Source organism: Cervus canadensis, chromosome 17 (genome assembly GCF_019320065.1).
Source record: "Cervus canadensis isolate Bull #8, Minnesota chromosome 17, ASM1932006v1, whole genome shotgun sequence".
Lineage (NCBI taxonomy): Eukaryota > Metazoa > Chordata > Mammalia > Artiodactyla > Cervidae > Cervus > Cervus canadensis.
Window position 1 is genome coordinate 51,703,790 of NC_057402.1, and position 20,661 is coordinate 51,724,450.

General features: G+C 42.2%; 1 protein-coding gene across 4 annotated transcripts in view; it reads left to right on the forward strand.

The window, feature by feature from the left end:
* The window catches only part of SV2B (synaptic vesicle glycoprotein 2B), a 243,136-nt gene that overhangs the window by 137,325 nt on the left and 85,150 nt on the right, over nt 1–20,661 (forward strand). For all 4 annotated transcript variants that reach the window (XM_043434488.1, XM_043434485.1, XM_043434486.1 and 1 more), the window contains one exon: nt 12,467–13,251. In XM_043434488.1, coding sequence (XP_043290423.1) covers nt 12,801–13,251 — 451 coding nt within the window. In that variant the 5' untranslated portion in view covers nt 12,467–12,800. The remainder of the gene's footprint in view (nt 1–12,466; nt 13,252–20,661) is intronic.

Consider the following 20,661-nt stretch of genomic DNA (forward strand, 5'->3'; position numbering starts at 1 on the left):
GGTTGGTATTAGGTTCTTACCATTGGTATTAGGTTCATACCATTTCTGTCCTTTATTGAGCCCATCTTTGCATGAAATGTTCCCTTGGTGTCTCTAATTTTCTTGAAGAGATCGCTAGTCTTTCCCATTCTATTGTTTTCCTCTATTTCTTTGCATTGATCAGTGAGGAAGGTTTTCTTATCTGAGAGAAAATTAACAGTTTAGGGATCACTAGGTAAACACTGGGCTTCCCAGGTGGCTCAGTGGTGAAGAATCCACCTGCCAATGCAGGAGACACAGGAGACATGGGTTCAATCCCTGGGTTGGGAAAATCCCCTGGAAGAGGAAATGGCGACCCACTCTAGTATTATTGCCTGGAAAATCCCATGGACAGAGGAGCCTAGTGGGTTACAGTCCATGAGGTCACAAAGACTTGGACACTGCTTAGTGATTGAGCACAAGCAGGCAGGTCAACTTTAACATCTTAATGGACCATCCCACCAGATAGTAATACACTTGTATAATATAAACACATATTTACAACATATAATGTTATGGAAACTATTGGCATAGTGATTTAAATATATGATTTACCAAGTATTCAACTACTATTACAGTGTGATCATCTACTATTATAGTGTGATCATTTTTTCTTAATAAATTCTTCAAAGCCTATAATTTTTTATATCACCATAATATTTAACTGTATAAGTATGCCAACATTTATTTTGTTGTTGTTTAATTGCTAAGTCACTTCCAACTCTTTGCAAACCCTTGGACTGTGGCTTGGCAGACTCCTCTGTTCATGGGATTACCCAGGCAAGAGTACTGGGCACTGGTTGCCATTTCCTCCTCTAGGAGATCTTCCCAACCCAAGGACAGAACCTATGTCTCCTGCATTGGCAGGAGTATTCTTTGCCACTGAATCACATAGCCCCTGTTGTTTAATATACAGGGGTTGTTTTCCAGGCTTGATGTTCTAAATAATGCTTGGATTAGCACTCTTCTCCATAAATTGTTATTTTGCTTTTGTATTTAAAACGAAGAACCTCTCAACAGTCAAATTAAGGCTGACATTACTTTAAAGGATTTGATAGTACTTTAATATATTTGTTATTTCCCTCTAACTAAAAAAATCATGTGGTTTGATTCTTACTTAATAATCATTTCTCACACCTCGGAAACTCACTTTCTGTTTTAACACAATAGGATAGCAGGATGATTCAGCTAAGAGGAGAGAAGTACTTTTAATATCACACTAATGAGCTCATTCTGTTTTAAGTGGGACAGTGATTGTTGGAAACCTCAGAGAAAACATCTTCCAATATCAGCCAGATTAAGTCTTGGTATTTCCTGCTCATAGAAGATATAACCTACTACAGAAACATCAAGCAGTGTATTTCAGGAAGCATCACAGGTGGTTAACACATATTTTATCTTCTATAGTTCATAACAAATAACTCAAGTTGTCCTTAGAACCACTGCATCCTGGGCCATCTCGACTGAGACCTTGGTGTCAATAAAAGGCCAGTAGGGAAGTAAAAGAGTAAATGACTCCTTATAAAATGTGGCATCTTCAGGATGTCTACTGATCAGACTTTTCTTTGATAAAGGTAAACCAGCTGGCCTATTTATAGCAAAGGCAGGGGAGTTGTGGCCCATGGGCCGTTTTTTATTTGCTTTCTGGCAAGCACTGAGTTAGGGCTTCCCAGGTGGTGCTAGTGGTAAAGAACCTGCCTGCCAATGCAGGAGATGTGAGAGACGCAGGTTCGATTCCTGGGTTGCAAAGATCCCCTGGAATAGGAAATGGCAACCACTCTAGTATTCTTGGAATACTATTCTGGAAAATTCCACAGACAGAGGAGCCTGATGGGCTACAGTCCATGGGGTCACAAAGAGTCAGATCTGATTGAGCACATGAGCAGATGTGTAACCTGTGATCTCTCTAACCCTCTAAGGCACTAAGTAACTGTTAACCTCCTTTATTGAGCAAATATTTTCAAGGACCTTCTGCAGACTCTGTAACTGGTGCTGGAGATGAGGAAGTTAGTAAAATCCAGTGCTTTATCTATCCTAGAATTGTTCACAATCTCTTGGTTGAAATACACAAACAATTACAGTATATCATATATACATATATATTATGTATATATGACAAGGCAGCCTGTCATTTAGACACATGGATCTGAATGCCTCACCCAGGGTCCCACCATGACTTGATGGCAGGCATAAGACTATAGTTCACTTCCTATATCCAGGGGTCCAGTGGTCTTTCTCTTAAACAACTGACAGTATTTTGTACTGAATCCTCCTGCCTTCTCTTTGGACTCACTATTGGCATGACCCGTACAGTTAGGACGGGAAGTGAAGGAGGAGGTGTATACACCGCTAACTGACCCAGAGCATCTCATTAGTGCTTATCTGTGTACGACTGAGCGGCTGAACTCAGCTGAGTTTGCTGACCTTCCTGTCTCTTGTTCATGTGAGACAGAATTACAGTAAGGTTCTAAATAACATTTTTCTCAGGCTTTACCCCTCTTTGCCTCAGTTCCCCCTTAATTCCTGCCAAATAGTTTCAGGAGTACCCAAGTCATCTCCTATGTTGGTACACTAGTCTTTCTAAGTGTAGGTTATCTGCCATGTTCTTCTGCTCTGGGTCTTTGGGGTGAAAAGCCAATATCAGCTGAAGGGCCCTGCTACTAACTCCTGCTAAAGAGGCTGACAAGTGTGCTCAATTTCCCAGGGTGGTCTGAGTCTACTGGTATCTTTGCTAAGGGGACATCATCTGTTATTGTTGGCACCCAAGTAGCTACAGTCTGGGCTTTTAATGTACCACATTTGATTTGACTGAAGCTGGTGGAAAATCTTGAAAATATCTTTTCTTCTAGCTGTGGCCCGTTGGGCTACAACCAGGCTATTTTGTTGCTAATTCTCACTTCTAATGGGTCCTGCATGCAGATAGATTCTCGGATACTTGCCAAATGGTCTTTCAATACATGACAAAATCCTAAGTTGAATAAAGCTTAGATTCTAAGTACAAAATCAATACTTCACTATTTAGAAGAGTCTGCAGGCATGCTGAGTTGCTCAGTCATGTCCAACTCTTTGTGACCCCATGGACTGTAGTTTGCCAGGCTCCTCTAACTATAGGATTTTCCAGGCAAGAAAACTGGAGCAGGTTGCCATTTCCTACTCTAGGGAATCTTCCCAACCCAGGGATTGAATCTGCTTCTTCTGCATTGGCAAGTGGATTCTTTACCGCCAAGCCACCTGACAAGCCCCCTTAGAAGAGCCTATATTCCATAAATATTAATACAGGTTCCAAGAAAAAAGGGGTCCATAATCATGGGAAACACTGGTTTCAATTAATTAAATCCTGTTAAATAGATTTTGGAAGGAAGAAAAAGGGAGAGAATAGCAGCTTTATTACATAATATACATTATAAAATTATTTAACATAATAGGGCTTCCCTAGTGGCTCAGAAGGTAAAGAATTCACCTGCAATGCAGGAGACCTGGATTTGATCTCTGGGTCTGGAAGATCCCCTGGAGAAGGGAATGGCTACCCACTCCAATATTCTTGCCTAGAGAATTCCATGGACAGAGGAGCCTGGCAGGCTAAAGTACATGTGGTTGCAAAGAATCAGACATGACTGTGCAACTAATTTATTATATTTAATATATCATTTATTATTAAAATACGCATGATGTAAAATCCACTCATAGAGTAAATGATTTTTAGTAAATTTATAGAGTTGTGCAAGAACCATCACTATAATCCAGTTTTAGAATATTCCCAACACCCAACTTTCCTCAAATTTACTTACAGTCACTTGCCTCTCCCACCACTGGTCCCAGGCAGCCAATTATCTGCTTTCTGTCTCAATTTGCCAGTATGCTACTGGAGATCAGTGGAGAAATAACTTCAGAAAGAATGAAGAGACAGAGCCAAAGCAAAAACAACACCCAGTTGTGGATGTGACTGGTGATGGAAGTCAAGTCCGATGCTGTAAGGAGCAATATTGCATAGGAACCTGGAATGTTAGGTCCATGAATCAAGACAAATTGGAAGTGGTCAAACAGGAGATGGCAAGAGTGAACATTGATATTTTAGGAATCAGTTAACAAAGATGGGCTGGAGTGGGTGAATATTACTCAGATGACCATTATGTCTACTACTGTGAGCAAGAATCCCTTAGAAGAAATGGGGTACCCATCATAGTCAACAAAGGTCTGAAATGCAGTACTTGGATGCAATCTCAAAAAATGACAGAATGATCTCTGTTTGTTTCCAAGGCAAACCATTCAATATCACAGTAATCCTAGTCTATGCCCTGGCCAGTAATGCTGAAGAAGCTGAAGTTGAATGGTTATATGAAGACCTACAAGACCTTCTAGAACTAACACCCAAAAAAGATGTCCTTTTCATTATGGGGGACTGTAATGCAAAAGTAGGAAGTCAAGAAACACCTGGAGTAACAGGCAAATTTGGCCTTGGGGTACAAAACAAAGCAGGTCAAAGGCTGACAGAGTTTTGCCAAGAGAACGCACTGGTCATAGCAAACATGCTCTTCCAACAACACAAGAGAAGACTCTACACATGGACATCACTAGATGGTCAATACCAAAATCGGATGATTATATTCTTTGCAGCCAAAGATGGAGAAGCTCTATATAGTCAGCAAAAACAAGACCGGAAGCTGACTGTGGCTCAGATCATGAACTCCTTGTTGCCAAATTCAGACTTAAATTGAAGAAAGTAGGGAAAACCACTAAACCATTCAGGTATGACCTAAATCAAATCCCTTATGACTATACAGTGGAAGTGAGAAATAATTTCAAGGGATTAGATCTGATGGACAGAGAGCCTGATGAACTATGGACAAGGTTCATGACATTGTACAGGAGGCAGTGATCAAGACCACCCTCAAGAAAAAGAAATGCAAAAAGGCTAAATGGCTGTCTGAGGAGGGCTTGCAAATAGCTGTGAAAAGAAGAGAAGTGAAAGGCAAAGGAGAAAAGGAAAGATACACCCATCTGAATGCAGAGTTCCAAAGAATAGCAAGGAGAGATAAGAAAGCCTTCCTCAGCGATCAATGCAAAGAAATAGAGGAAAATAACAGAATGGGAAAGACTAGAGATCTCTTCAAGAAAATGAGAGATACCAAGGGAACATTTCATGCAAAGATGGGCTCAATAAAGGACAGAAACAGTATGGACCTAACAGAAGCAGAAGATATTAAGAAGAGATGGCAAGAATACACAGAAGAACTGTACAAAAAAGATCTTCATGACCCAGATAACCACAATGGTGTGATTACTCACCTAGAGCCAGACATCCTGGAATGTGAAGTCAAGTGGGCCTTAGGTAGCATCACTACAAACAAAGCTAGTGGAGGTGATGGAATTCCAGTTGAGCTATTTCAAATCCTAAAAGATGATGCTGTGAAAGTACTACACTCAAAATACCAGCAAATTTAGAAAACTCAGCAGTGGCCACAGGACTGGAAAAGGTCAGTTTTCATTCCAATCTCAAAGAAAGGCAATGCCAAAGAATGCTCAAACTACCGCACAATTGCACTCATCTCACACCTTAGCAAAGAAATGATCAAAACTTTCCAGGCCAGACTTCAACAGTACATGAACTGTAAACTTCCAAATGTTCAAGCTGGATTTTGAAAAGGCAGAGGAACCAGAGATCAAATTGCCAACATCCGTTGGATCATCAAAAAAGCAAGAGAGTTTGAGAAAAACATCTCTTTCTGCTTTATTGACTATGCCAAAGCCTTTGACTGTGTGGATCACAACAAACTGTGGAAAATTCTTAAAGTGATGGGAATACCTGACCACCTGACCTGCCTCTTGAGAGATCTGTATGCAGTTCAGGAAGCAACAGTTAGAACTGGACATGGAACAACAGACTGGTTCCAAATCAAGAAAGGAGTATGTTAAGGCTGTATATTGTCACCCTGCTTATTTAACTTATATTCAGAGTACATCATGTGAAATGCTAGACTGGATGAAGCACAAGCTGGAATCAGGTGTACCGGGAGAAATATCAATAACCTCAGATATGCAAATGACACCACCTTATGGCAGAAAGTGAAGAAGAACTAAAGAGCCTCTTGATGAAAGTGAAACAGGAGAGTGAAAAAGTTGGCTTAAAGCTCAACATTCAGAAAACTAAGATCATGGCATCCAGTCCCATCATTTCATGGCAAATAGATGGAGAAACAATGGAAACAGTGACAGACTTTATTTTTCTGGGATACAAAATCACTGCATATGGTGACTGCACCCATGAAATTAAAAGATGCTTGCTCCTTGGCAGAAAAGCTATGACCAACCTAGACAGCATATTAAAAAGCAGAGACTTAGTTTGCCAACAAAGGTCCATGCAGTCAAAGCTATGATTTTTCCAGTATTCATGTATGAATGTGAGAGTTGGACTATAAAGAAAGCTGAGTGCTATAGAATTGATGCTTTTGAACTGTGGTGTTGGAGAAGACTCTTGAGAGTCCCTTGGACTGCTAGGATATCCAACCAGTCCATCCTAAAGGAGATCAGTTCTGAATATTCATTGGAAGGACTGATGCTGAAGCTGAAGCTCCAATACTTTGGCCACCTGATGAGAAGAACTGACTCATTGGAAAAGATCCTGATACTGGGAAAGATTGAAGGCGGGGGAAGAAGGGGATGACAGAGGATGAGATGGTTGGATGGTATCACCAACTCAATGGACATGAGTTTGATCCAGCTCCGGGAGTTGGTGATGGACAGGGAAGCCTGGCGTGCTACAGTCCATGGGGTCTCAAAGAGTTGGATATAACTGAACAACTGAACTGAACTGAAATTTGCCTGTTCTGGAGATTTCATATAATGGAGTCACATACTACACGGCCCTTTGTGTTTGCTTTCTTTTAATTGGTGTAATGTTTCTGAGTTTCCTCCATGTTGTAATATGTGCCAATAGTGTTTTTCTCTTTTTCTTTCTGGTTATTATTCCATTGCATAGATAGACTACCTTTTGTTCATCCCTCATTATTTGATGGGCATTTGTATTGTTCCCAGTTTGGGGTTGTTATAAGTTATGCTGTTGTTAAAATTCATGCATTAGTCTTTTTGTGGGCATTATGTCTTAACTTTTCTTGTGTAGATTCTTAGAATGGAATAGACAGGTTGTTTGGTAAGCATATGTTGAACATTTTAAGAAAGTGCCAATCTGTTTTCCAAAGTGGCTGAATCATTTTTCATTCCTACCGGCAATGTATGAGGGTTCTAGTTCTAGTTCAACACATGCAAGCTAAGGCTTGCTGTCATTTGTCTGTTGATTGGAGCAATTCTGATGCGTGTGTGGTGGTAGCTCATTGTGCTGTGAAATGGGTTTTTATGCAGGTCTTCTCACAGCTTTTAACATAGCCACGTGAATTACCAGTCTCTGAAAGAAAATGGTGAATAGAGTATACACAATGTTTCCTAAACTTATTTTCTCTTGAGATTCTTTTTTCCCTTTAAATGAGCATATTAAAAGGCCTAATGTTCTGCAGAACACATTTTGGGAAGCATTACATCATTCGATTGTAATATTATTTTTAGCTTTGTTCTCTGTGATATTTAATTACGAACAAGTGTTTACCACACGATAATTTAGAATCAGGTGGCATAGATGCAGAGGTTAATAGAATGTAAGAGTTAAAGGAGGATGCTTAAGAGATTTGTGCTGGGCTCTTTTTGAGAAGCAGTGGTTTTCTTGAATAACTAAATGTCAGTTTGTTTTTCTCTGTACTTGGTTCCCTAGCCCAGTCCAGATGGGCCTCAGATCTCAAGTGGAGCTCAGCAAAGCTGAAGCTGACATCCTGGCTACATTTTCCTTATCAGTGCTCAGATAATAATAACAACAACAATGATAATAAAAAATCAAATTTATATTGATCACATCTGTGCCAGGCCCGGTGCTAAGCAGTCTTTATGAATTATCTTCTCAAATCCCCAGTGTGGGTACTAGTATTGCGGCCACTTTACAGATGAGTAAACTGAGGCACAGAGTGACCAGTAGATTGCACACAGGTGGCAGGAAGTGGCAGAGTCGGGATCTGAACCTGGGGCCTTGGCACTTGGGCTGTGTTCTTGAACCACTCTGCTACATATATCCTGCATGCATGCTTGCTAAGTCGCTTCAGTTGTGTTTGACTCTGTGAGACCCTCGGGACTGTAGCCCACCAGGCTCTGTCCATGGGATTTCCTAGGCAAGAATGCTGGAGTGGGTTGCTATTTCCTTTTCCAGGGGATCTTCCCAACCCAGGGGTCGAACCTGTATCTCTTGTGTCTCCTGCATTGGCAGGTGGGTGCTTACCACTAGTGCCGCCTGGGAAGCCTGGTATATATCCTACCACCTTCCTGGTGGCTCAGCTGGTAAAAAAATCTGACTGCAGTGTGGGAGACCTGAGTGTGATCCCTGGCTTGGGAAGATCCCCTGGAGAAGGGAATGGCTATCCACTCCAGCATTCTGGCCTGGAGAATGCCATGGACTGTATAGTTCATGGGGTCGCAGAGTCGGACACGACTGAGTGGGTGACTTTCACTTCACCTTCCAAAAAGGTGGATCAGCCTGAAAGAAGATTTCTGCTTGTCTTAACTGCACAGCATTTGTAGGATTTCCAGTCCAGAATTTGCCTCCCTAGAGTCATCATCATCCCAGTTGCCCTTGCTGTTCCCTCTCACCTGCCAGGAAATACATCACTTGTTCTCCTGTGAACGTCTCCCTGTGTTTGTTCTTCTCCTCCTGTCTCAAGGCCACCTCCTTTATCCAGGCCTAACCTGAGCTCTCGGCTATTCACACACACACACACACACACACACACACACACACGAAAACTTCTACCTGGTTTCGTTGTCTCTGGGTTTTCCCTTAAAAATCAGGACTTGCATCCCCACCACCAGCATCTTTCCAGATCCCCGCTCTACATGACACACCACTCTTACTTCAACAACCACCTTCAAGGCTCCTTTTGCTCAAAGGATAATTCCCAGTCCCTGAGCAGGCATTCAGACTGGCTGCTATTTCCCTCCCCAGCCTATCTCCCGTGATTGCCCCCTTTTGGGTCCTCCGGTGTGGGCAGAGCTTCATTGCTGCCCGAACAAGTGAAGCCATGCCTAGTTCTGCGCCCCTGCCTAGCTCTGCGCCCCTGCCTCGCCCTGTCCTCCAGCCGGCAGTGCCCTCCTCTCTGTTGTCTGCTTCCCTGAGCGCCTGGCAGCCCTCGGAAGTCCCCCAATCCCTAGGATGCGATTTCAGCAGAACTCAGCCTATGGCGATCCCTCCTTTCTCTGAATCCCCTGAGAGAATGACAACCTGGGATATTGGACATCTGTCCAGCCTCTTCAGCCTCAGTCTTATTTATTGTAAACTGAGTGTAAAAACAGCCCCTGCTTCATAGGGTTCTTGCCCTGGTTGGAAGATACTACAAAACTTAGCACTGTACCTGGGTCAAAGCTGCAAAGCCTCCCATAAGTGAAAGATAATGTTATTGATAATCAAGATTGTCATTTTTATGATGCATGATGCTTTGTGTTGTTTGACTGTCTCATGAGGGGTAGACCTCTTGAGAGTGGGGATCCAGTTGTGTCATACCTAATGCACTGCCTTGAGCACCAAGGATCCTGGGGAATGTTTGTTGAGAATGGGCAAACAATCTTGAACTTGGGAATCAGAAATTCAGTGCCAGCCCTAGCTCTGCAGGCAATTCCATGTGTGACCTTGACTTGGCCCCTTGGACTCCCGATTTCTTCCACTGTGTATCATCCCTAACATGCTCTTTGAGGCTGGCTTCAAATCCAAGCCCTGATATTGATTCCCGGTGTTACTTTGGGCACATTCTGAGTCCTCTTCATCCTCCGTGTCTTCATCTGTGAGATGGAGAGAACAGCACTGCTTCTTTATTGGCTGTGAGGATAATGAGATAATGCTGGTTACATGCTTATCTTAGTAGCTGCTCTTCTGGTTGCTTTATTATTGTTGTTTAGCTGATAAACACTAGACTTGCTAATATTTTTGAATGTATGTATTTCCTGGTGTTGCCATAACAAAGTACTATACACTGAATGGCTTAAACAAAGAAGTTGATGGTATCAAAGTGCCACAGTCTAGAAATCCAAAATCAAGGTGCTGGTTTTAATCAGCCCTGATGAGGGGGCTTGGTTCCTTCAAGGGCTGTGAGCTATGTCTTTCTCCTACCTTCTAGTGGCCTCAGGCATCCCTTATCTTGTTAGTGGTACCCTTCCTGTGTCTGCAGCATCTTCTCTATGTGTGTCTGTCTCCACATCTAGATTTCCCGCTTTTATAAGGTCACCAGTCATCTTGGATTATCTGCCACCCTAATGACCTGATTTTAATTTGATTACCTCTGTAATGATGTAGTTCCTAAAAAGGTCATATTATGAGGTTCTGGAAGTTAGGGTTTCAGTATACCATTTTTTCCCAACTCAACCCATAACAGAGAAAATGATTAATTATTGTATTCTCTAGAAAATACTTTGCTGAAAAAATGAGTTGGCATTTCTTAATGAAAGAGGGAAAAACCCACAACACTTGACAGTGAATCTTCCCGACTCCACACCACCTGACATTCACAGCGGTCCATTTAACTGGATATGATGAGCAGAATTCGTTTTGACAAAGATCTGCTTCTTTCCACAAAGTGAGTCCCAGGACCTTTGCCCCGAGTGGTATTTCCCACACGTGCTTTTGGAATTGCATATCTATCATTTTTGGTTCATGACATTTTTGCAGAACCCCCAGGATGAAAATAGCACACCAGATCTCAGGCAGTTGGCATCCTCTCTCCATTTTTTATAGCACTCTGCTAAGCTCTCATGCTGTTTACATGTGATTTATATTCCTCCTGTGGTCCTAAACAGATATAATAAAAACAGATTTAGAATATTAATTTGACACGGTTCAGTCTGGCATGGTCTAATACAAATTTATTTATCTGTAAGATAAAGATACAGACACAGTTTTCTTCTCTTTCTGATCATTGTAGGAATTAGAGATAATAGATGTGGTACATTTAGCACAATTTCTGGTGCCCAGGGTACATCATTAAATGGTGGTTCCAGACCTAGTGAGCACTGGGGTTATAGGGAGGTGATTAGGACAGGGTCTGCTAGGCTTCGCTGGTGGCTCAAGTGGTGAAGAATCTGCCTGCACTGTGGGAGACCTGGTTCATCCCTGGGTGGAGAAGATACCCTGGAAAAGGGAATGATTACCCACTCCGGTATTGTTGTCTTGAGAATTCCACGGGTAGAGGAGCCTGGCAGGCTACAGTCCATGGGGTTGCAAAGAGTCAGGCATAATTGGGCGATGGAGCATGTGTACATGCATGCAATAATATTTCACTGCTGGGCGTGGAAATCAACAGATGGACCCAGTGATTGGAACTGGGAAACAAGGTAAGGTCTTGGGTCTGACAATCCCGGGTCCTGGTTCCCAGAACTGGAGCTAGGAAGAAAAAAGAGCAAAATAACATCAAGGTTTAACCAGTGTTGATCTATTAGAAATGGATAACCAACAAAGTCCTACTGTCTAGCACAGGGAAACCTGCTCAATGTTATGTGGCAGCCTGGACGGGAGGGGAGTTTGGGGGAGAATGGATGCGTTTGTGTATATAGATGAGTCTCTTTCCTGTCCACCTGAAACTATAATATTGTTAATCGGCTATACTCCAGTGTGAAATAAAAAGTTTTAAAAAGGCTTAAAGAGTGCTTACCAAGCGAGTCTGACACTATCCTGAGCACTTTAAGCACAACCTCATGAGTTAAGTACTATTGATTATCTCCAGTTTACAGATGAGAAAATCGAGGCTCAGAAACATGTGCATGATCACACAGCCCCTACACAGCAGGATCGAATTTCAGACACAAGCTCTCTGACTCTAGGTCTTCAGCAACTGTTCTTACCTGTTTAAGGCAAGAGCAATGACATCAGAGTAGCCCTGGAACCACAATGCTGAGTATCAAAAGTGAGCTGAGCCGTGGGAAAAATGGTCCTAGATATTTCTTAGCCATACATTTCTAGGTATAAAATTGCACAGACACTTCTTGACAGTTAGAAAAGCTGGTCTTCTCATAACAGAAGCTGAGCTGTAATAAACCTGCCCTGTTGCCAAAAGCTTGATTAATTCTAACAGAAAATCCATAACACAAAATCATCTTGTATTGAAAAACCTCTTGCCCACTTTACATTTCATTCTTGTATTAATATAAGACTTGACTCCTTTCATGGGTTAATCAATGCTTCCAAGGGCTCTCTGACCACTGATCTTTCTCACTGATTTGAGGCTCATTCATTTGATATGAATCTGATGTCTAATCCAGTTGTCCTCCACCTTACACATGAAGCCTTGGCACTAATAAATGTATTTGTTCAATTCTGAGAGTAATTTGCCAGAATTTCTACATTTCATAACAGTCTTTTCTTTTTTTACTCCAGAGCATAACCTTCAGTAGCAGAACAAATCAGGCCAGTCAGCAAGCTGCCAAGTGCTGTGGGCTCCTTGTCAAGGAGAACAGCTGGACCCATTTCTAATCAACGTTCAACACACCAACTTTGGATTGCTGAAGGAGACCAGGCCAGACTTTGAAACTTTCCAAAGACTTCCAATAGCCCCTGAATGCAAAAGACAAAGGGTGTCACTTTCACCCAAGAAGTCTACATTTAAACCTCTGTACCTAGCATGGATGATGGTTATTGAAACAGCCCAAACCTCTGTCACAGTGAAAGGAATATAGCTCAAGAGGCAAGCAGGCAGTCCCAGAACCGAGGAATGGATGACTACAAATATCAGGACAACTATGAGGGCTATGCCCCCACTGATGGCTACTATCGTGGCAATGAGTCCAATCCAGAAGAGGATGCCCAGAGCGACGTTACGGAAGGCCACGATGAGGAAGACGAGATCTACGAAGGCGAGTACCAGGGCATCCCTCACCCGGATGACGTCAAGGCCAAGCAAGCCAAGACGGCGCCCTCCAGGGCAGATGGTCTTCGGGGCCAGGCAGACCTGCTGGCCGAGAGGATGGAAGACGAGGAGCAGCTGGCGCACCAGTACGAGACCATCATTGATGAGTGTGGCCATGGACGCTTCCAGTGGACCCTCTTTTTTGTTTTGGGTTTGGCCCTGATGGCTGACGGGGTGGAAGTGTTCGTGGTGAGTTTTGCCCTGCCCAGTGCCGAGAAGGACATGTGTCTCTCTAGTTCCAAGAAAGGAATGCTTGGTAAGTAGAAATTTTCAGAGCTCCTTCTCTTTGTGGCGTGAAAATCTGAAGTGGGAAAGAGCGGTATAATTTATATAGCACCTGTCACTCTTAGGTGTCTTAAATCTACCATAATGTCCTTGCAGCACTATCATGTTACATCCATTTTTATCTCAGAGAATTTAATAGGCACAGGTTTACAAAGCTGATAGATACTGGAGCTTAGGTTCCTACTGAGAACTGTCTGACTCTCAAGACTTTAGTTCTTTTTTCCAAGTCTTTTTAAAAAAAAAATTGAAGTATGGCTGATGTACAGTATTATATAAGTTACAGTCATACAAATAGGGATTCACAAATTTTAAAGGTTATGCTTCCTTTTCCTCCGCCCCAAGAGTCTGATTTCTCTTTTCTTCATATTAAATCTCTTTCGTATCCAGATAACAAATTTGTTTTTTGTGTGTGTGTGTTTCTTCCACTCAATCCTCCTCTCTGTGACTTTCCAGAATCCATTAGCATCCGCTCCTGGTTTCTCTTGTATATGAGAGTTAGTGGGCTGAATGCCCGTGTGTCTTGGTGATAAATGCTGGGCTGAGCCACCCGCAGAGCCCCTGCAGGCTGTTGGGAGCCACACTGTGAAGCACAGATGGAGTCCGTGGGATGGAGGATGGGAGCTTGGCAAATCCTTGATGAGACTAGCACCATCAGAGCCAGACTTCAGTTATCAGGGCTTGAGGCACAGAGAATTTTGTGAAGTTAGAGAGAGTGTGGGCTTAAATAGTGTGGCATAGAAGAGATTCATCAAAATATAGACAGGGCTTGTCTTGGACATTAAATGTCCTGCAAAACATATTCATTCTCTAAATTCACAGTCCATACAATTGATTCTTGAGCAAACGTACAGTTTCAGAGAGCTTACCGTGAGTCAGGTTCTTACTCAAGACTGAGACACTTTAATACTTATGACCCTCAGGATCTCAAAATCCATCCAGTTCATTCCTTCAACAGATATTTCTTGTTTGTGTACCATGTTTTAGTCTTTCTGCTCCAGCCCTGGAGGAAAAATATTGAACAAGGTAGATGTCCTTGCCTCTCAAAGAACTTATATAAAGTAGGACAAACAGGCATTAACAGAGAATTATTTGATTATGGTAGGGATGCACGCTTTCAAACATTTTGTGCCATTCTGGCCCCACTGCCTGCTTTAGAGCAGGGATTGACAAACATTTTCTCTACAGGTCTAGATGGTCTCTGTGGCTACTACTCAACTCTGCCTCTAGCACAAAAGAAGCCATAGACAATATGCAAACAAATGGGCACAACTGTGTTCCAATAAAACTTTATTTAGAAAAAATGTAGCAGGCTGAATGTAGCCTGTGGATTTTAGTTCATTGGCCCTGATTTACAGCCACAATAAATAGGACTAGGATATAAAATGGAGAAAATATCTGCATAAAGAACTGTCCCTGGAGGCTTTTAAAAATGGTTTTATAGACTCACAGATGTAGTAAATAGATTTGTGGTTGCCAAAGGGAAGTGGGGGTAGGGGAGGGAAGAAATGGGAGTCTGGGATTAGCAGAGGCAAACTGTTATATATAGGATGGATACACAGTAAGGTCAAACAGGGAACTATATTCAATATTCTGTGATAAGCTATAATGGAAAATAATATGAAAAAACACCTATCTATATATAGAGAGACCTATATATTTGAATCACTTTGCTGAATAGAAGAAATTTACACAACATTGTAAATCAGCTATACTTCAATAAAATTTTTTAAAAAGAAGCATAGAGGCCAATATCCCTAATGAATATAAATGTAAAAAAAAAATCAACCTTAAAGAAGTAAATTCTAACACAAGCTACAACATGGATGAAACGAGTTACACTAAATGAAATAAACCACACACACCCACGTTTTTTATTTACTCCTGTTTAATTAAAGTTAAAGGGACCTTTAAAATTATGAGATCTCTGTGAGGTATGGCTATCAGGGAACCAAAAGATACCAAGTACATACAAACAAAAGAAATGACTCAAGAAGCAAGATGTCACCCAGAGTTTTTTTTTTTAAATTATTTTAAAATAATAAAAAATTATTATTATTTTCATCAGCAAAATTCTGCTGTCTCTTCAAGTTTCAATGGACTTTTTTAAAAGGGCAAAAACAAAATGAATCCCAACCCCCTGACCAAGTGAAACGGTTGCCTGTTGATCTAAACATTTCCAAGACCATTATTTTGTTTTGTGGTATTCTCAACTGAAACCCTAGATTCCTATTAGCCCAAATTGGTGTGTCGGTAATGATTTCATGCCCTCTTGGTCTCTCCACTAGCCTGGTACCGGACAACCTCATTAAGAGCCAGCTCCCGGGGCAAATGCTGAGAATTGAAAAAACACAGTCCCAATCTGGAGGACCCACGCTTGTGAAGCTTTGCTTTCAGTGTTTATGATGAAGATGCTATGACTCAGCCCAAGAGGGGCAGGCAGACCCCTGACAGAGATGGACTCCCAAATGCACTTTTGGGGCCCCCTTAATGGATGCAGCGGGGTGGGTGACTGGAGAGTCTCATCAGGCTGGCTTCTCCATGCGTTGTCTCATGTTAGCATCATGGTCACCATGGTGCTTATAGGAATTTTTATCCCATTTGTACATATCAGGGAGCAGACTCAGCGAGCTGTATCCGATGGCACATAGTAATTGCTGGAGCTGGAATTTCAACCCAGGTCTTTCTGATTTTAGGGTCTGCTCATTCTGCTACACCATACAGCCTTTCTTTCATGCATAGTCTTTAGGAAGGAGGTCATGCCGTGGGGCAGACTTCTCTCTAGTTATCAGGCACCCCATAGGGTACCTGAATACCATGAATTGCTTCCAACAGAGAGGTAGCATGGTGTGGGGGAATGCTGCTAGTGTGGACACTGGTGTCTGTCAACAAGGTTTTGGCAGCTGGCTTTGTCATTTATCTTTCTTGGCAAGTGACCTTGGGCAAGTCATCACTTCTTTAATGATCAGTTTTCCCATATATGGAATAGGGTAATGATACATCTGTTGTGAGGATTATATGCGATAAAGCTGGTAAGGTCCATGCCCACTAAACTACTGTTAGTTCTTGTTCAGTTCAGTTCAATTCGGTCGCTCAGTTGTGTCTGACTCTTTGCGACCCCATGAATTGCAGCACGCCAGGCCTCCCTGTCCATCACCAACTCCCGGAGCTTACTCAAACCCATGTCTATCAAGTTGGTGATGCCATCCAGCCATCTCATCCTCTGTCATCCCCTTCTCCTCCCAGCATCAGGGTCTCTTCCAGTGAGTCAACTCTTCATATCAGGTGGCCAAAGTACTGGAGTTTCAGCTTCAGCATCAGTCCTTCCAATGAACACCCAGGACTGATCTCCTTTAGGATGGACTGGTTGGATCTCCTTGCAGTCCAAGGGACTCTCAGGAGTCTTCTCCAACACCACAGTTCAAAAGCATCAATTCTTCTGTGCTCAGCTTTCTTCACAGTCCAGCTCTCACATCCATACATAGTTCTTGTTACTTTGTATTATTACCGTCTCCCTGCAGCATTTATAGTGAGTTACAGTTCCCTGGTGGCTCAGTGGTAAAGAATCTGCCTGCCAATGCAGGAGACGCAGGAGACATGGGTTCAATCCCTGGGCTGGAAAGGTCCCCTGGAGAAGGAAATGGCAACCCACTCCAGTACTCTTGCCTGGGAAATCCCATGGACAGAGGAGCCTGGTGGGCTACAATCCATGGGGTTGAGAGGAGTCAGATATGACTAAGCAACTTAGCACAGTTGCACTGAGATCACGGAACAGCCTGGATCCTGCAGCCAAGTAGACCCTGCCTCCTCCAATTCTTAGGAGAGTGACTTTGGGAATTATTAGCTTCTCTGCGTTCAGTTTCCTTCTCTGCAAAATAGAGCCCCTAAGGATGTCTTGCTTCATAGACTTTTTGAGGACTAAGTGAGTTTAATGAATTTAACTTGCCTGAGACAGTGGCTGCCCATCATAGGTGCTCAGATATTTTAATTATTATTGCTAAGGTTGTTTCTTTCTTTCTTTTTTTTTTTTAAATCAACACATTCTAAGAAATAATTGTGCTTAGTCGCTCAGTTGTGTCCAACTCTTTGTGACCCCATGGACTATAGCCTGCCAGGCTCCTCTGTCCGTGGGGTTTATTTATTATTTATTTGGACTGCTCTGGGTCATAGCTGAGACTTGAGGGATTTTCTTTGCAGCCACGGGATCTTCCATCTTCCTGGTGGCATGTGGGATCTTTAGCTGTGGCATGTGAGGTCTCGTTCTCCTACCAGGAATCAAACCCAGGCCCCCTTCATTGGGAGTGCAGAGTCTTACCCAGTGGACCACCAAGGCAGTCCCTGTTGAGGTTGCTGTCGTTACTAAGTTGATGGCTTGATCATGGTGACTCACCCAAATTCAGGACGCGATTTTCTCAGGTGACATTAAACATTCCTTTCACCCAAAATTATTTATAGTAGGCTTTTAAGGTCAAGCTTCCCTACCTAGGCTGGTGAAAAGACCTTTTCTTTCAGGTGCTAAGCTAGTTCTTTCTTTCCGCTTCCTAGTGTTTTCTTATCAGACAATTTTTTGGAGGAATTTTAGATTCACAGACAAATTGAGAAGTTATGTAGAGATTTAGCTTATGTCCTTGCCCCTACACACGTATAATTTCCTCCTATTATCCACATCCTCTTCCAGAGTGTACATTGTTATAACTGATGAACCTACACTGACACGTCTTAATCACCCAAAGTCCATAGTTTATTTTGATTAACACCTTAGAGTGTAATCTTGGTGTGATACATTCAATGCGCTAGAAAAATGTATAATAATACATATCTGTCATTATAGTGTCTTACAGAGTATTTTTACTGCCTTAAAAATTCTTCATGTTCCATCTATTCCATCCTTTCCCTCTTCCCCAATTTCTGGAAACCGCTGATTTTTTTTTTTTATTGTCTTCATAAGGTTTTGCCTTTTCCAGAATTTCATACGGTTGGACTCATATAGTATGTAGCCGTTTCAAATTGGCTTCTTTTGCTCAGTAATAGGCATAAGTTTCCTCCCTGTCTTTGCATGGATTGATAGCACATGCCCCTCTAGGGTTGAATAATATTCCATTATTTGTATATGCCACAGTTTATTTATCCATTTGCCTACCAAAGGGCATCTTGGTTGCTTCCAAGTTTTGACGATTGTGAATAAAGCTGCTATAAATGTCCACGTTCAGGTTTTTGTATGGATAGTTAGTTTTCGGCTCCTTTGGGTAGCAAGGCGTGTGATTGCTGGATTGTATGGGAAGAACAAGTTTGGTTTTGTAAGAGACTGCCAAACTGTCTCCTAAAGGGACTGCACCATTTTGCATTCCCAGCAGCGTGTGTAAGAGTTTCTGTTGCTCCATATCCTCACCAGTATATGATGTCTTCAGTGTTCTGGATTTGGTCCTTCTAACAGGTGTGATATGGTATCTTGCTGTTTTAACTTGCATTACTCTGATGACCTATGATGTGGAGCATCATTCCTTATACTTATCTGCTTTCTGTATACCTTCTGTATGGCTTCCCTGATGGCTCAGCAGTAAAGAACCGGCCTAGCAATGAAGGAGACATGGGTTCAGTCCCTGGGTTGAGAAGATCCCCTGGAAGAGGAAATGGCAACCCTCTCCGGTATTCTTGTCTGGGAAATCCCATGGTACAGAGGAACCTGGTGGGCTACACAGTCCATGGGGCTCACAAAAGAGTCAGACACGACTTGGCGACTGAACAAGCACATCTGCTTTGGTGAAGTGTCTATTAAGGTCTTTGAAAGTGAAAGTGAAAGTCGCTCAGTTGTGTCCGACTCTGTGTGACCCCATGGACTGTAATCCGCCAGGCTCCTCTGTCCATGGAATTCTCTAAGCAAGAATACTGGAGTTGTTAAATTAGGTTTTTTACTTTCTTATTGTTGAGTTTTAAGAGTTATTTGTAGTTTTTGGATAATGGTCTTTTATCAGATGTCTTTTGCAAATATTTTGTATCAGTCTGTGAGCTGTCTTCTTCTCTTAACTCTTGTTATTTTAAAAAGAAACTGGAGGAGTTGCCTGTGGTCTAGTGGTTAAGATTCAGTAGTTTCACTGCCCTGGCCCGAGTTCAGTCCCTGGTGTGGGAACTGAAATCTCTCAAGCCATATAGTTCTGCCAAAAAGAAAAAGAAAAAAAGACACTGAAAGTGATGCCTCTAGACCTGACCCTAGTTAATGTTCCAGGGAAAGAATTCAGAGGGAGAACTCCTCCCATTCCCAAATTCAGACCTCAAATTGTGAACTATTTTGTTATTTTTCTTCCTGGAAACGGATGAATCCATTCAGAAGATAAAAGAAGCACCCCCAGGCCAGGTAACAAAAATATCTAGGCGCCGCTGTGCCACTTTGCTGAGCTTTTAGAGAGATGAAAGTTTGCTTCCTTCAAGGATTGTATTTTAGTGGGTCACATCTAAAACTGTCTCATTTGGGGAAGAAAAAGCCCCGTGAAAAACGTTAGCATTCAAGGCTCAGCCCTGTTTCTTTTTCTTTTCTTTTTTTACAGTTTCAGCAGTTGTTTCTTTTTTTAAATTTATTTTGAATTGAAGGGTAATTACAGTATTGTGTTGGTTTCTGCCATACAGTCACATGGATCAGCCATAGGTGTACAGGCGTCCCCTCCCTCTTGACCTCCCTCCCACCCCATCCCACCCCTCTAGGTTGTCACAGAGCCCCAGTTTGAGTTCCCTGAGTAATAAGCAAATTCCTACTGGCTATCTATTTTACATATGGTAGTGTATATGTTTCCATGGTAACCTCTCCTTTCCTCCCTCCCTCTCCTTCCTGCCCCCACCTGCCGTGTCCACAAGTCTGTTCTCTATGTCTGCGTCTCCATGGCTGCCCTGCAAAGAGGTTCATCAGTACCGTCTTTCTAGTTTCCGTATAAATGTGTGTTAATATATAGTATTTGTTTTTCTTCAGCCCTTTCTCTTATGAAGGAGTTAGTCCCCTTTAAGACAAGAAGAATGCATTCATCTGTTAGTTAAATTCATTATTCTTATTTTTAGAAAGATTACTGAACATTTCCATGTAGTATTCCCTCGTGGCGATGCAAGGCAGGCAGGTCCCAGCACTCAGAGAGTTTTGCTGTAATGGTGAAAATAAAGTTGACACAAGAAACATAGAATACCAAACAGCACTATGCAATTATGCAATGCAATGTTCAGTGTTATCCCTTTTACTCAGATGTGAAGGAAACAGACAGTGTAAGGGATAGAGCCTGAGGTTGGCAGGTTGCAGAGTTAAGTGGCCTGTTTTTACATCTGCTCTTCTGTTCAGTGGTCGTGTATTCTTGTGCTGATTTTGAAGTCTTCCTCTTAAAGACTTCCATGATTTTAGGTGTTTGAT